The sequence below is a fragment of the Ictidomys tridecemlineatus genome, chromosome 7 (genome assembly GCF_052094955.1).
Source record: "Ictidomys tridecemlineatus isolate mIctTri1 chromosome 7, mIctTri1.hap1, whole genome shotgun sequence".
In the NCBI taxonomy this organism is placed as follows: Eukaryota; Metazoa; Chordata; class Mammalia; order Rodentia; family Sciuridae; genus Ictidomys; species Ictidomys tridecemlineatus.
The window spans coordinates 15,285,538-15,301,269 of record NC_135483.1 but is presented as its reverse complement, the minus strand read 5'-3'; the positions used below and the strand labels follow the sequence as shown (position 1 = coordinate 15,301,269).

The following is a 15,732-nucleotide window of genomic DNA, read 5'->3' as shown; positions in this document are numbered from 1 at the left end:
TAGGTCATAGGCAAGATTTCTGATCCAAGAATGAGAATTTGAAGACTTTTCTTACCTCCTCCAAAGCTTGTATTAGCTGCACAGTTTTTCTGCCTGCAGCAGTGGAATCATCATAATTTAAGGACAATATTTGTTTTGAGATTTCTCTGAACCAAGCTTGAAGATTTTCTATTGATACAGAAATAAGAAAGACTACTGAAACCCAGAATTCCTGTAACTTAATTAAATTATTTTATGAGTCTAGTTCTTTATATAGAGAGTTTTTACTATATGCCGAACATTGCTTCCAGGAGTCTCCGAACAACAAAAATACCTGGAGTGTGTGTCCTCATAGAATAAACTTCTACATTAATAGCTTAGTCTAAAAAGCTTGGCAAAAGGGATTAAAGGCCCACATACATGTTATAAAACAACACGTGCCAAGGGGGCAATAGTGGCAGAGGAGAGTTGGGAGGGAACTCCCCAGTGACAGAGGTACTGGGGAGTTTTCTAGAGAAGTGAGAGAGGGTAAAGATCTGGACAGTCAGAGAAATGAAGAAGGGTTTTCTATCTAAATGAGGGGCAAGTATGAGCCAACTCCCAGGCTGGAATGATGGTGGCATGTCTTAGAGGGCAAAGAGGAGACCAATATGTCAGAAGCCTGAGGTCTGAGTGGGAATTCTGAGCAGGTGAGAGGTGCCATCTGCCTTCACAAACCAATATGTAGTTCACACAGCATGAAAGGGAAGGGCTTTAACAGGCTCTGAGCACCCTGGTGTGTGAGGCAGAATTCTAGCTTGGTCTCATTTAATCTTCACAACAATGGAGGTTGGCACTTCGGACCATTTCTCAGATGAGGAGGCTGATGCTCAGAATGAAGAATCACAATCGCGGTCACATAGCTACTAAATGGGAGAGTCAGCACCAAGTTGATTCCCTACGCTTTTGTGTTTATTAAAGGAGTGGTTGAACTTTATTCAGACTTAATGACTTATAATGCAACTTATTTCAGAAATTGGAACAAGAAATCTGTATTTAATTTTTTTTTTTTTTTTTTTTTTTAAAGAACTGATGAGGCACAGGTCTGGAGTAGGGGAAAGAGCACAGATTTGAAGTCTGAGGCCATGAGCCAGATCAAGGCCCTGGATCTTTGTTACCTTTGGCAATGATTACATTTTTAAAGCTTTGTTTCCTTATACATAGAACAAGGCTAAAGGTGTTTATCCCACAGGATAAAAATCAAATGACAAAGATTCCTAGGCCAGAATAAATTGCATAGCCAGAAAAAAAAAAGCATAAAATGATCATGTGAATGACCTCTGAAACAATCTGGTATTCAGAAAAACCTAATGAGGACTTTAATGGAGATTAATGAGCCTGATTCTAGTCAACTAATTTGGTCAGATTGTTACCGGTGGTTCTTGTTTTTCAGTCAAAATATGTTTTTTTTTTTTTTTACTTTTTATTTATTTATTTTTATGTAGTGCTGAGGATCGAACCCAGTGCCTCACACATGCGAGGCAAGCACTCTGCCACTGAGCCACAATCCCAGCCCCATCAGTCAAAATATGTTGACTTGCAAAACATGTTGCCAATTACATCACATCACTGTAAACTCACTTTCTACAATAGGAATAATAATATGCTTTGAAAATACATTTTAGAGCAACCAACTAGCATAAAATAAATCAACAAAAGCCAAAATACAATAATCACAAGTCCCTATTGATTAAAGATAGCAAAGTCATTTGTTTTTTACTAAAAAAGCTATTCTATTAAGTAATTGTACATATAATTAACATCAGATTCCAAAATGAATCTGATAACACCAACATCAAGCAGTAAAATAGCTTAATTTGTCACTTCAGAATTCAAAATGGTCTTCTGGGGGCAATTTGAAAGGTTCTTATACATAAAAATCTGAAGCAACGTCACAAATTTTCCTACAGAAAGAATTTCCTAAAAGAAGTAGGATCAAAATCATTTTAGTTAAAACTTGAGATGTTTCCTTTCAAAAATAAGTCAGCAGCTGAGGATATAGCTCAGTGGCATGAGCAAAGCCCTGAGTTCAATCCCAGGTACTACAAAAAACCAATGCATACACAAATGGAAAAAAAAACAAAACCCAACCAGTCTTCGGGCCCTCTTTTGTGCCACTAGATGCCAGATGCACTGTGGACAAGAACCAAGCAAGATTAGAAGATAAGAATCTGAGACAAGGGCTGGGGATGTGGCTCAAGCGGTAGCGCGATCGCCTGGCATGCGTGCGGCCCGGGTTCGATCCTCAGCACCACATACCAACAAAGATGTTGAGTCCGCTGAAAACTAAAAAATAAATATTAAAAAAACTTCTCTCTCTCTCTCCTCTCTCACTCTCTCTTAAAAAAAAAAAAGAATCTGAGACATGATCTATGTGGGTAGTTACTAATATTCTTAGGTGACCTATCCTTCTGAGATTATAAGAGCTATGTAATCTTCCCCCAAATGCACATTAACTGAGTCATGAGCAAAGACTTGTGGACCAGGGAGTCGGGAGCACTTTGACTCTCTAATCCCTTTCTATGAATCAGAGTGAAAAGAACCCCTAGGTTAGCCTAAGCACATGTTTCAAAGATAAGATATGAAACCTGACATCCAGATGGACATGAACACAGTCCACGGGAGCACAAGGGTAGAGAAGCCCACACTAAACCCCTTTTTTACCAAAAAAGAGAACGATGTCATGGCAGACAATGACAAAAACAGAAGGACCTTCTGCTTGGCCAATTCCTAAGGTTTCAAATAATCTGTAGACACATCCAACACCCCCTCTTAAGCAATTACCATTTTTCTCCACTCTGGTTAAGGGTTTCACTCCTGAGAAGACATCAGCAAGTTCGGTCATCCGCTCTGAGCCCTCTTTCTTATAGTACTCCCATTTGGCTTGTTTTTCCGAAAGCATTTGCTTGAACATCTGTTGACGAGACAGAGAAGATTCATTTCCTTAAGAGAAAATCCAGATCAGGCAGTTTACAAAGCGACCTGATTCATTATAAAAAAGGTACACCCCAAAGTAACATGGATCTTGATGCCTCTTCTCAAGCATTAGTATGCTATAGAAATTGAGGGTTGAAGTTAGGCTACCTCTAAGGCTGTGATCCTCAGACCAACTGCACATGAGCACAACTTGGAGGGCTTGAACGTTTTCAAATTCCTGGCTTAAGCCCTGAAGATTAAACTCAGGTTTTGGGTAGGCCCAAGAATAATCAACATTTTAATGTGAAATTATATCTGTGGTCTAGACAACAGTTGCTGTCATTCCAATGTAATTAGGGAAAACGAGTATTAAAACTTGCTGGATGATGAAGTAATGAACTAAATTACCTACAGAGGTTCTTTCTTATTATATTAAGCAAAAATTCTGTTTATTAATTCATTTCTGCCTAAAACTTAAAACCTGTGAAGACTTAGGAAGAGGAGAAAATGGTGTAACTCAGGACTCTGCCCTGGAAGAAACTTAAAAAGATGACTTATTTTTCATTAAATGATATGCTGTCTCAGAGAGAGGTACAGGATTTCTTTCATTGGGCTCTTCTTACAAGGTAAATATGCATAAATGCTCATTTTCCTCTTAATACATTCTTCATTCCTAAGCATTATAATCAAATTGAATAGATGAACAATGAAGGGAGAGTCCATCTTCAGAAGAGATAATCCAGGCTGGATGGGATGTTGTGGGGTCTGTGGAGGAGGAATCTTAATGACTCAGCAAGTTGAGTTGTCAGATGAAAACAAAGAGCCTACTCTATCTTCCTGGGTACTGGGCTCAATCAATGCCATTTCACAGCAGTACAGCAGCAACCCAAGGTCACAAGAGGTCTTCATGACAGAACAAATGGCCTCAGGCCCTTCAAACACTTACTGAACTCACAGGTTTCTTATCTTCTAAGATACAATTTGGGATGGCAGATGGTCCTGGAGTTGGGAAATACACTGTCATATAAAGATTAGAAGAAACACAGGTCCAATCACTGTGTTTACAGAAGAATCAGAGACAGACTCTACAACAGGTTGAGGTGGGATGTAGGAGAGAGGAAATAAAAGAATGAAGTTGAAATGTCACAAATTCAAAGACAGCATTTCCTTGCTCAATTTGTGTTGGGTCGTTTTATTTTTCTTATCTACCAGAGTTTTCTCTTCTTGAAGTCCTTTCACAATGAGCCCCTTAGGCTGTCTTCTCTACCAGAGCAGACAGAAGGAAGTAGCCCATATAATCAGCAGAATCCAGAGAACAAACTTAGGTTCAGAAGTCCAGGCTTGGTCAGACAGGTGGCCCACACTTGTCCTGATTTGCACAACTGCGCTGAACCAAACAGATGTGGTGGCTGGTGCCATGGTTGATGATCTTAACAGGCCCAAGGGCATTCTCCTTGAGGGAAACCTTGCTGCCTCTGAAAGGTCAGCGGTGCGTTTGACCATGCCTAGTTACTGCTCTGGTCCTTCCCTGGTTCCTTATCTAGGTTTATTCTATCTTTCTTCCATACTATACTAAGAGCACCTAGATAGAAAGGGCATGCCTTGTTCATTTTTAAATTCTTAGCAGCTCACTGGAAAAAGAAGGTATTCAAAAATTATTTGCTTTTAGAAATGAAACACTGAAATTATTAAGTATATCAAAAAGGGATAGCATTTTTCTGATCTTATAAAATTATATGCAGATAAAAATCACTGGAAACATTTAGCACATGCTAAATGTTAATAATCAGCATCTACTTCTTCAGAACGATTTAGTAGGGGAATATAGCATTCTTCCATGCCTAGAAGACAAAGAAGCATCTACTGTACCACTGACCAGACCAAGGCAAGGTGAGGACTAGTTTTGAAGCCCACCTGATTCAAACCCCCAGGTTAGTGTTTTAGAACCTGGGCACTTCCAGATATCCTCCACTTTTATTATGCCCATACAGATTTCTTTAGGGGTAAGACTAACTATAGAATTTCCCTTAGCAACCTCAAAAAATTCCTTAAAGTTCTTATAAGTTCCTTGTTAAATGTAAATTCCCCACCTTTTCCAATAGGTCCTTGTGGCTCTTATAATAAAGACAAATCCCACCAGGTCCCACACGGGCTAGCTCCTGCCCACCTCTCAGCCTCCTTTTGCATCACTTGTCTGTTATTCTCTCTCCTGCAGTGCAGTGGCCTTTCAGGCTTGAAAGGGCCATGCTCTCCCCTAGCCAAGAGGACTCAGACACAGAGATACACTGCTGAGCTACAGGGATATGTTCTCAGATGTGCCTAGTGATGCCATTTCCTGACTGTGTGAACATCACAGGATGCACTGGCAAAAACTTAGATGGCTGCAAAGTCTCGAGGTGATAAAATCTTATGGAACCACCATGGTATATGTGGCCCACTGGTGACAGAAATGATGTTATGTTGTGCACGGCTCTCTACTTTTCTGTCCCTAAAATGTTCTCCAACACGTTCCCTACTTATTTAGCTAACTCCAACAGATCTTTCTCTAGGGTTCTTCAGAAGCTCTTTTCTGTTCTCAGGGAGTCTCACAGGCCGGGATCCTTTGTTTTAGGTACTCAGAGAATTGTGTTCCTTTCCTTCAGAGCCCAAATCTCACTTTGTATATATATTTTCATGAGTGTGATTTCTCTGATTAGTGTCTGAATTCTTCATTAGACTGTAATGTCCACAATCCTGTGCATTTTTCACAACTCAACAACAGTAGGCTGTAGCTTGAATCAGTGACACAATAATTAAACCCTAATCTTTTCTTAAAGATATTTTTAAACATAAAACACCTAAGACTGTGGTGATTATTCATTCAATATTTTTACCTCTTTGAGTATAAACTCAAATTGTGCAGTATCCAATAGCAACTGGAAGAGGATCTTGGGATTGTACCTAGAGTCTGTTAGAATCTGGTCCTTGATTTGACGAAGGCGTTTGTTGTTTGGGTCACAGGCTAGAAATGGGAAAAAAAGAGGTATCTACTTATTAAATATGTAGAAAATACCTATGAAATAAAATAAATTCTTACGTACTTTCCTTCATTTTAAGCATTTAAAAAGCATTAAGGACAATGCTTAATGATTGAAATAGATTGCTATAGAGTATAAATAAACAGTTAAGTAACAGTTGAATCTGACAGAGAATGCCACTCCCTCAATAAAGAAAAGCAAGTTATAAAACAATTTCCAAAGTTAATAAGAATTCTGGGGTTGGCTTATATTAACTACTTAATATGAATGGGCAGAGCCTTCTGGTACCACTTTATAGGAAGGTGGATTCCTTAAGTCCTATCTGTTTAGAGATGATTTTGGTTTAGGCACCAATATACATGCCATTCAGTTGTGAACAGATAGGCCCAAAACTTGCATGTTTGCAAGGCAGGCTCTTGGCTGGCAGCTGAAAACTTGGATTTTGGCAAGAGTTCTCACCACTTCATGTACTGGTAAGAATGGCTCACTAGACCTTAATTGTTTGCACAATGTGATGCACGCTGAACATCTGCTTTCCTTCTGGAAGCCTGTGCCGGGCAGAGGCTACCTCCATGTTCAGCTCCCAGTAAACAACCTAGGAAGCCGAGTCTCACGTTGCCTGGCTGGCAACATCTCCCACTTGTTGTCAGAATTGTTGCTGGGGAATTCAGCAGGTCCTCAGCGGCTTCACTGGGAGACGACCCTTGGAAGCTTTTGCCTGGGTTCTCCTTGCCTTTACCCCATGTGCATTTTTCCTTTGCCATTTTGCTTTCAGTCCTGTTGCAAGGATTAAATGGAGCTGATAGCACTACCATATGCTGAGTCCTCTTAATGAATCACTGAGCCTGGGGGTGGGCTTGGGGACTATCTGACAAAAGACAGAAGCAGGATTACCCACACGACATGGCACATGGCATCTCCAAACAGGAAGAACACACCTTGGCCATCCTGCTTCTTATAAAAGGCCAGAGGGCGCAACAGACACTTGATCCTTTCTGGACTATCTACTACCTAGCACACAGACCCTAAGGCAACTAGGCCAAGGTCATAACATCAGGCAGGTATCTGACCCATGGAAAAAACAGCAGATGTTCCAATTCACAGTCAGCCTATCAGCTGTCAAAAACCAGTTAAAGAAAATAAACAAGTCAAAAGAAAAGAAAAGAATAAAAGTGCCGATTTTGCTGAGATCATTTTATAGGGGCGACTAGTTAAGAAAGAAAAAAAAAGTAAGACAAAGCAAAGATACTCATTAACTAAAGCTATCTAGACTGCAAATAAAGTCAAAATAAAAACTTGACGATAACAGGCATTGCCAAAAAGTTCACAATTGAATAGGGCACAAGATTCATGTCAGTTGCTCTAGAATTTCCCATGCATGCTCCTGCTTGCTTAGCCCCCCCAACCCCAACCCAACCATTAGCCCAAGATGTCTGGCGGGTAGAGCAGGACCATGTTGTGGTCATGCCATGGGGAGTTTCTGGTGTCTCAGTTATGGTGAAGTCTATGGATGCCCATTTTATATATTGATTTCTAAGTTACTCCATCAGGATGAGTATTTGTGAGAAATTACAGAGTTCTGATTTCTCATGCATTCTTCAGAACTCCCTGGGAAGAAAGGTACTGGAGCTGGTGAACCCTAATTATACAAAAAACAACTGTTCAGCTTCATATTTGCCTAACTAAAAGACAAAACCAAAAGAATTTTGGATTTCTACTTTTCTTAATTAAAATGCAGGATTTCTATTTCTCTTAATTCTAAAGAAGAAACCTTTTATAAGTACCGCGCGCTAACCGATTGCGCAACTGGGTCAACTGGAAATCAATATGGGCAAAATATATGTTGATCTCTGTAAACACTTTACACAAAAATTAATTCCAGTTGGATCTAGATCTAAATGTGAAAGGTAAAAAAACCAAAGCATATAAATGATAATAGGAGCATGCCTTCATGATCTTGGGTTTAGGCAAAGATTTTGTATACAGGGTATAAAAACAGAAAATGTAAAATGTCAATAAATTGACCTATATTAAGATTAAAAAAAAAAAAGAAGAAACCTTCTGATAATGATTTACTTTCATTTTTGGATAGGGGATAGAAGTATCCAGGTGATAAGCAAATATACTGTATATCTCCATGTGCATTAACATTTAGTTCCTTTGTATAAACCAGGGCTGGTTTCAGTCTTTCCATGGCTGGATCATCTCTTTCCCATCTGACCCTCAACAAATTAGGCCCAGGGAACTGTGGAAACTGGTCCTAGAATTACGGTGACCTCAGGGTCAGGATTCTTTAGCTGGTCTACTTTGCTTATCCAATGTTGCTCACAGGGTGTTCCTCGCCAGCTGCAAGGCACTGTGGGAGCAGCCCAAGTCTGGGGGAAATGCCTCCAGAGAGCTAACAGGGGACAACAGGCGAACCCGCCTGCCTTCTGTACACTCTGACAGAAATAACATAGAAGCTAAATAAGCAGTTACTTCCCCCATATCTGACTCAGCCAGATAGGCAAATCATTTGTTTCTGGTAAATCACATCCTTGTGCAATCAAGTCAGACGACTGCCAGGTTCAAAAGTGGAAAAGAGATGTGGCTGAAGATAAAAGCCCGACCCCTGGCAGGCTGGTTTGCCCCTGGCATGACTGCAAATCCAAGAGGCAACTGTTTTCCAGAACATAGGCGTGACTGTCCTACAGTCACACAGAAGATGAAAATGAGGCTGAGTCACTGGAAAACTACAGCTGGTTTTATGGTAGGTAAAGTGAGGCTTGAGTTGTTTATATGCTTGTAAATGGTAGACTTCTGGTGGAGGGGAGAGTAAGCTGAGTCACTCTAGTAAAATCCTGAATGTAAATGAGTCTTTATGTAAATGAGAAACCCAGCTAATTAAAAATGGATCAATTAGATGATTAAGATCTTCAGCCAGAGAATTCACACTGTGGGTAAACTGTAACTGGATCTAGGCCAATATCGAAAATGATGCAAAAACCTGGAAAGCAGTTGTGAGGAAGGTTTATGAAGCTGGAGAGAAGGCTGCAGAGAAATCCAGTGACTTTCAGAGATGAAGGATGAGGAAGTTCAACTGCTGTTTCCACTGCTGACCACTCCCAGGAAGTGGAACAGATGGGAAACACACTGTGAAGAGCTTCTTGACTGGAAGGTAGTGAGGCTGGGGCTACCATGCTACTAAGGGAGGCTGAAGAATCTGGTGTGGACAGTTTTTTTGCGACACAGTCTCATCTGAAAAAAACAATGAACTGTTGAAAGTAGTAGCTGTGTCAGGGAAGGCCCTCCAGAAAAGATGGTTGAATGAAAAACAAAAAGCAGGGGGCTTTTGAGGGCTGCTGAATGACACAGCTCTTCCGGGCTGGAGTATGCAGACCTGGACGAGTGAATTCATTTATGTTGAAGAAGCATTTTCTAAGCATAAAGAACTGTGCCACCTCTGAACAAGCTCAGAGGTGTCAGTCAACTTACTTATCTTTCTACCATTAAAGCAGAGGTTTTTAAAGTCAGGGCTCATGGTCTGTTGGGGGCACTCCACAAATCTGTGAAATTCCTGAACTTGATAACCAAACTCTGTGTGGATAGAGGGTCTCATAGGGGACAATGGCCCAGAAAAGGCTGAGTCCCGTTTTACCTTATATAACCACTGTGGTTTAGCCAGGTCCTCAGCTATTTTTCTGTCCTTCCAAAATCATACCATTGATTCCACCATTTCTGCAATCTAGAATTTCTTCTGCCTTTTATTTCAAAATCTTATCAAAGGTTGGCCAGCTCCTGCCTCCTGGACAGAGCCTTTCCTGACCTCCTCTGCTCTCTTACCCCTGCAGTTTCTCTCTCCCTACTCTGGACTCAAGCCATACCCACTGTCTCACACACTGGCTCTTATTTACTGCCGGGGACCTTGTGTCACTTTCCTTTGGCTGCTCTAACAAATTACCATGAATTTTGTAGATTAAAATAACACAAATGTATTCTTTTACATTTCAGAGTTGAGAAATCTGAAACAGGGCCCACTGGGCTAAAATCAAGACATCAGTAGGGCTAGGCTCCTCTGGAAGAACTGGAGAAAACCAATCTTCTTGTAGTTTTCAGCCTCTAAAGACTTCCTGCAACCCCTGGCTTGTGGTCTCTTCATCTTTAAAGCCAGTGATGGCTGGTCAAGTCTTTTTCCAGGGACCACCTCTCTGTTTCTGACTCTTCTGCCTCCCTCTTTTTTATTTATGGACTCTTGTGATTACACAGGTCCATTGGGATGATTTCCTTATTTTTAGGTCAGCCGATCAGCAACCTCAATTCCCTTTGCCATGTGTTATAACACAGCTACAAATTTGAGGGATTAGGACACGGACATTGCATTGTGGGGTGCCTGGGAGGCCTTATTCTGCTTACCACAGATCTGCAGTTACCAATCTTTATATGTCTGTATCTGTTCTACACATTAGGACCACTGAGAAGCTCCTTCAACGTGGGAGCTAAATGTCACCATATTCCCCAGCATCCACTAGGGTGTTTACCTGATGGGAGAGCTTTTCAGGTGGGCTACAGTCTTATCCAAGTTGACACAAAAATAACTAGCTTAAAAAGTAACTTGGCTCTCGTTCAAGGGCACTCCTCCCCGCTAAACAACTTTGCATCCTAAAGTAGATCTTAATTCTGAAAACTTTCATGTGGAGCAATATTAATGGCCACCCCTCTGTGCATTACCTGAGTCTGCTGTATGCAGCATCAACCATCGGATGGCAACATTGCAGTCTCTCAGACAGTTTAGAAGCCTTGGGATATTGTCCAGAACCATCTCTTCTCTTAAATAACCTTCTTTCAGAAACTGCTGTACTTGAGCATGTACTCTTTCACTGACAGTAGCATATCTACTTGCCTATGGGGGGCAGAAACAACTCAAATTACATTTTAGAAAGTTATTTATCTTAAAAATGAATCACATTCAATTAGATCATTAAAAAATAATATCCAGCCTTCCTACCTCCCTCTCTTTCTGATAATAACATTTCTATGTGAAATGAATAATATATTGATTGTATTTATAAGGCTCAAGGGCAACTGGTTTATTGGGCATTTTTGAAAAGAACACTGGGTGACTTTGGATTTAGCCTCTGCATACTCCATTTCAAATATCAAATGGAGAACTGGACCAGGTGGCTTCTCTGATTCCTTCTATTCTCAACTTGAATGGAAAAGAAGAATAAAGACAAAAGATAAATTGCCTGTCCTATTATTGTTGAGAAAAGAGGCAGCATACAGCAGATACAGCCAAAAGATGAGACTTCTATAGGCATATGAACCTTAGTAAGAAAACACAACTCAGTGTACCGAAATTGAATTTTCAAATAAATAAGGCTTTTAGAAATTTGGTCATTTTGTTTCACTAAATCAAGAAACAAATGTTAAACATTATTAAACTAGCCAAGTTAGTTTAAAACTATCAAGAAACTTCTTAAAATAATACCAGTGGAAAAAATGCAATTTTGGAAAGGAGCTTTAGTCATGAAAAATTAAAGCTCTGATGCCAGGAAGTATGGAAATGCCACTTTCTCTGATAGATTTCTAGGATATATGCCAACTGAAATCATTTTGTACATTACTTATGGAATTCAATTTATTTGAATAAAACATGACAAAGTTTTTAGAATATTATTTTTTATACACTGGAAACTCAATAACATAGACAGCCTGGTTGGAATATAGCCATCCAGAAATATCAAATATACACCTTAATATTATTTTCATCTCTGCATTGACTCAAATATTTCCTTCTGCCTAGTGCTGTTATCAAAGAGTCAGGATATAGCCATTAAACTTAAAAATGAAAGTCTTCAGTCTTATTGCTTAAATAAGCTAATTAGTACCTCAGAAATGATGACCACTGTAAAGTATAGTGACAGAGTATTATCTACATTCAATTACCATCTTTGGCATTGACCCTACTAATAAAAAAACTTTAATCCCAGCCACTGGTGAAAATAGCTATGTCTACAGGACCTGATCTTTAAGCAAGAATAAGCAGTCAGTTGGAGCCTTATATTTCAGTGATTCATCTTAGGGTATTCAACCTTTCTGAGGACCCAAGTCTACAATTTACTCTACCACATAAGTTAAAAACATATAATTATTTTATCTTATTCTAAAATGCAAATTTTATTTTCCATTAGTCATGTACTAAAATGTCTATGTGGACATTTTTAAAATGCCCTGGCAAATCTACTTAGCTCATTTCCTCCTTCATAAGCCAGCTTAGCAGTTCAGAGGAGATTCTCCCTAATTAGCCAAAACCTACCTGTTCTTTGACGTTTGAAAGGTCCAGGGTATTGTTTAAAGCTGTTTTTGCAGCTTTGTAAGGTTCCCAAGCATCTCCTAGGTTAACTGTGATTCCCATGTAAATACTAATTACCTGAAAGAGGAGATATTCATTCAGTATTTGTTCAATACCTGTTCAATTCCAGGCAAGGGGTTGGGAAAATATGAAGTTGCATAAAACATAGTTTTCTCTTTCTAGTTTGAATTCACATCAATGAAAACCTAAGATTTTCCATATATACAAGTAAGGAAACTTCCTTATGAGCACTTTGGAACAAGAGTGACAAGGTTGCTACACATGAAAAAATAACAACTGTTGAGAGCCACAGCCGAAGGGGTCCCAGCAAACTTCCAGCTGCCAGCTGATGATTGGCTCACAGCGGCCCAGCAAACTTCCAGCTGCTAGCTGATTGGCTCCTCTGTGGTGATGCTCTTTGGGCTGTTTCCCCGCCCTTTCAGACCACAGAGCTGCTCATTGGGGGACTCTTTTGGCTCCGCCCATGCGACTCAGCCAATCGGCCTCAAGAGCAGGAGGAGGGGGGGGGGTTGAGAGGCTTGTGGGCTTGGTGGTGGCATTTGGGCTCTGAGGGAATTCCTGAAGAGCTCATGTGGTACAGCCTGTGTATTCTAAAAATAAAGTTCACTTCTGCTTGATAAGTGGCTCCTGAATTGTGCCCAGCCAGACTGTGGCAAACAACAAAAAAGTTTCTGCTCAAACTGCTGTGTGTTAGATTCCTACAGGGAAAAGAAAAAGGGGTGCACTAGGGAGGGGACAGAAAACAATGACTTTGACTATAGCAGGTTTCCCAAACATTTCTATCCCTTATGCTCATGAAAATTGTTGAGGATTCCTAGAAGTTTTTAAAAAAAAATCCTATGGATATTTATCATATTCAAACTGAGAAATTTAAAAGCATTTAGCAATTATTTTAAAATAATAACAAATTTTAAAATAATAATGAATCCTGGGGGTTGTCTTTTTTTCTGTGTGTATGGGGGGGGCAGTTGATTGGTGGTGAGATTTGACCACCAACTCTATTTCTTTAATATTGGTCTATTCAAAAAAAAAATTGGTCTATTCATATTTCCTTTCCTTCTTGAGTCAAATTCAAATAATCAATTATCCATTTATTCTACATTTCAAATGTATTAATAAAATTGTTCACAGATTTTCTTACAATTAAAAAAAATCTTAAAAAAAAATCTTTATCTTACCTTAGGTTTTCTTTTCCAAACTTAACATTTAACATTGCATTTTTGCACTCTCATCAGTTTTGGTAAATATCTATTTTATAGCTCTTCAAAAAACTAGCTTTGATTGTGATGGTTTCCTCCTTTCCTTTTTCTCTAACTCAAAAAATGTCTGCTCACATATTTATTGACTATCTTTTATTTGACTTTTTCTAACACCTTGAACTTAATGTTTGACCCATTTATTTGTACTCTTTCTTGGTTTTGGTAATGTACATAGGGTTACACATTTCTATTAAAAGCAGCTTTAACCACCGAGCACAGCTTTGTTTCATAGCACCTTGATACTGGGCAATGCTAAATATTTTTTATGTTTCTCTTTTAACACAAGAATTATTTGGGTGTGTACTTTCCTCCAAACATTTAAAAATCTCTTTTTAATGCTGGTTTCTAATTTAGTCAAACCATAGGAAAAGAATACAGGCAATCAAAAACCTTTTTCGTTTTTCACTTTGTTGACTTTCCTCATGATATACATCCAATTTTCACATATGTGTCCTTTTCAATATATATAGAACATTCAGTACATAGTTTTGGGAAAACAGAATTATATAATAAGAGATGTACTGAAATTTTCCACCATAATTATGATTTTGTCCATTTTTCCTTATGAATCCATGAGTTTTTGCTTTATATATTTTGAGTATGTTATTGACTGTATATAAATTCATGACTGTTAATTCACCTCAATGGATCATTCCTTTTAATATTATAAATGATACTTTAAAAATCTGTGTTCATATTTTTCTTTAACATTTTCTTTTGTATGATATTTTCTCATTAATTTTTTTATTGGTTGATATTTGCCTGGAATATCTTTTTTTAACCCTGGATGTCAGGTGTTTTGTGGCAGAGTGTTTTTTTAGGTGTACATATAACAGGTAAAAAGTCCATATAACTGGACTTTGACCTTCCTTAATACTAAATATGCTTATAATTATAGTATGATCAAAACTTCTTTGTTAAGTTTTAGGAACATGAAGCAATACTACCAGTTTTTCTCTTGGTTATTCAATTCTGAGCTCGTAAGTATAATTCATAGGTGGATAGGAACCATCAACTCCTAATTATAGGTTCTTTTTATATTGTCAGGAAATTAAAGGTTTCTAATGACAGATAGTATGATTCAGTAATAAGAAGTGAAATAAATCTGCTACCTGAGAATATAATTCAACTCATTGCACTTTGATAAAACCTCTTTGTGCAGGAAAAACATTTTGTATTAATTAGGTATGTTAAGTCAGTTTCATTCCTATAAGAGTTAATATTGTTCAGTGACATGTTTATGCAGTAATGTAAATATTATAATATCTTAATAATTCTACTATAGTCATCTTGTAAATAAAACTTATTATAAAAGTGAAATTCTTATTCAAAAAACAACCAATTAGATACTAATTTTACTAGCTTAGATCCATAAAATAGAAAAAAATTTTTAAAATCCTCATATAACTTAGTTGCACTCTCGGTAGCTACAGCAAGACACATTTTTAACACATCATTTTGCCTTGAGAGGATCCATTTAAAGAAAATACTAATGGGTTTGTTAGGAAATTTTACTGATTGATTTAGTCCTTTATGGTATGATTTATTACATTTTCAACATTCTTAAAGTAGTTTTGCCTAAGTGACTTTATGTCCCATTATTTACAACATATTGACCTCTGAGTTCAAGGCCAAAAGACTAGAAAGTTGGTTCTGCAACAAATTTGCCACATACAGAGAGAGAGAAAGAAAATCAGTAATACTTGCCCAATTATCTGGAAAGTATTTATCCACGATCTCTCTCATTTTTGCTTGATGGGTGTGAAGAATGGAAGGGTCAAAGTAGAGAATCACATACAGCATGGCGGCTTGATTTGCCAGTGCAGTGCTGCGATGTTCTGGCAAGGGATATGCTGAGACCTGTAATGCAAGCCCCAGAGGGAAGTGTTGGTGACAGCTGAAGGTACTCATGCTTGAACTCAATTATCTGTTCTGGGAATCAACAGTGTTCCAAAAGCCCATCTTTCAAGATCATGGACACACTGGAAGCAATTCTCAGGTTGTATCCAGAGTCTTCCTTCTTATCTAAAACCCCATAATACTCTGTTCCTTTCAACCCTTGACTCTGCTACCATTCTATGTAATTTCCTACAAAAAAAAAAAAAAAAAAAAGTCCTAACCTGGCACTGCCTACAAGCTGTCCATGTCTGTGTCTTTTCCAGCAGAGACA

At 38.6% G+C, this 15,732-nt stretch overlaps 1 protein-coding gene across 3 annotated transcripts in view; it reads right to left on the bottom strand.

The window, feature by feature from the left end:
• Positions 1-15,732, bottom strand: part of Washc5 (WASH complex subunit 5) — a 57,334-nt gene that overhangs the window by 25,657 nt on the left and 15,945 nt on the right. For all 3 annotated transcript variants that reach the window (XM_005316161.5, XM_078016724.1, XM_040293671.2), the window contains 6 exons: positions 15,270-15,422; positions 12,247-12,360; positions 10,659-10,830; positions 5,808-5,935; positions 2,803-2,932; positions 56-168 (listed from right to left, as the gene is read on the bottom strand). In XM_005316161.5, the coding sequence (XP_005316218.2) occupies positions 56-168; positions 2,803-2,932; positions 5,808-5,935; positions 10,659-10,830; positions 12,247-12,360; positions 15,270-15,422 (810 nt within the window). The remainder of the gene's footprint in view (positions 1-55; positions 169-2,802; positions 2,933-5,807; positions 5,936-10,658; positions 10,831-12,246; positions 12,361-15,269; positions 15,423-15,732) is intronic.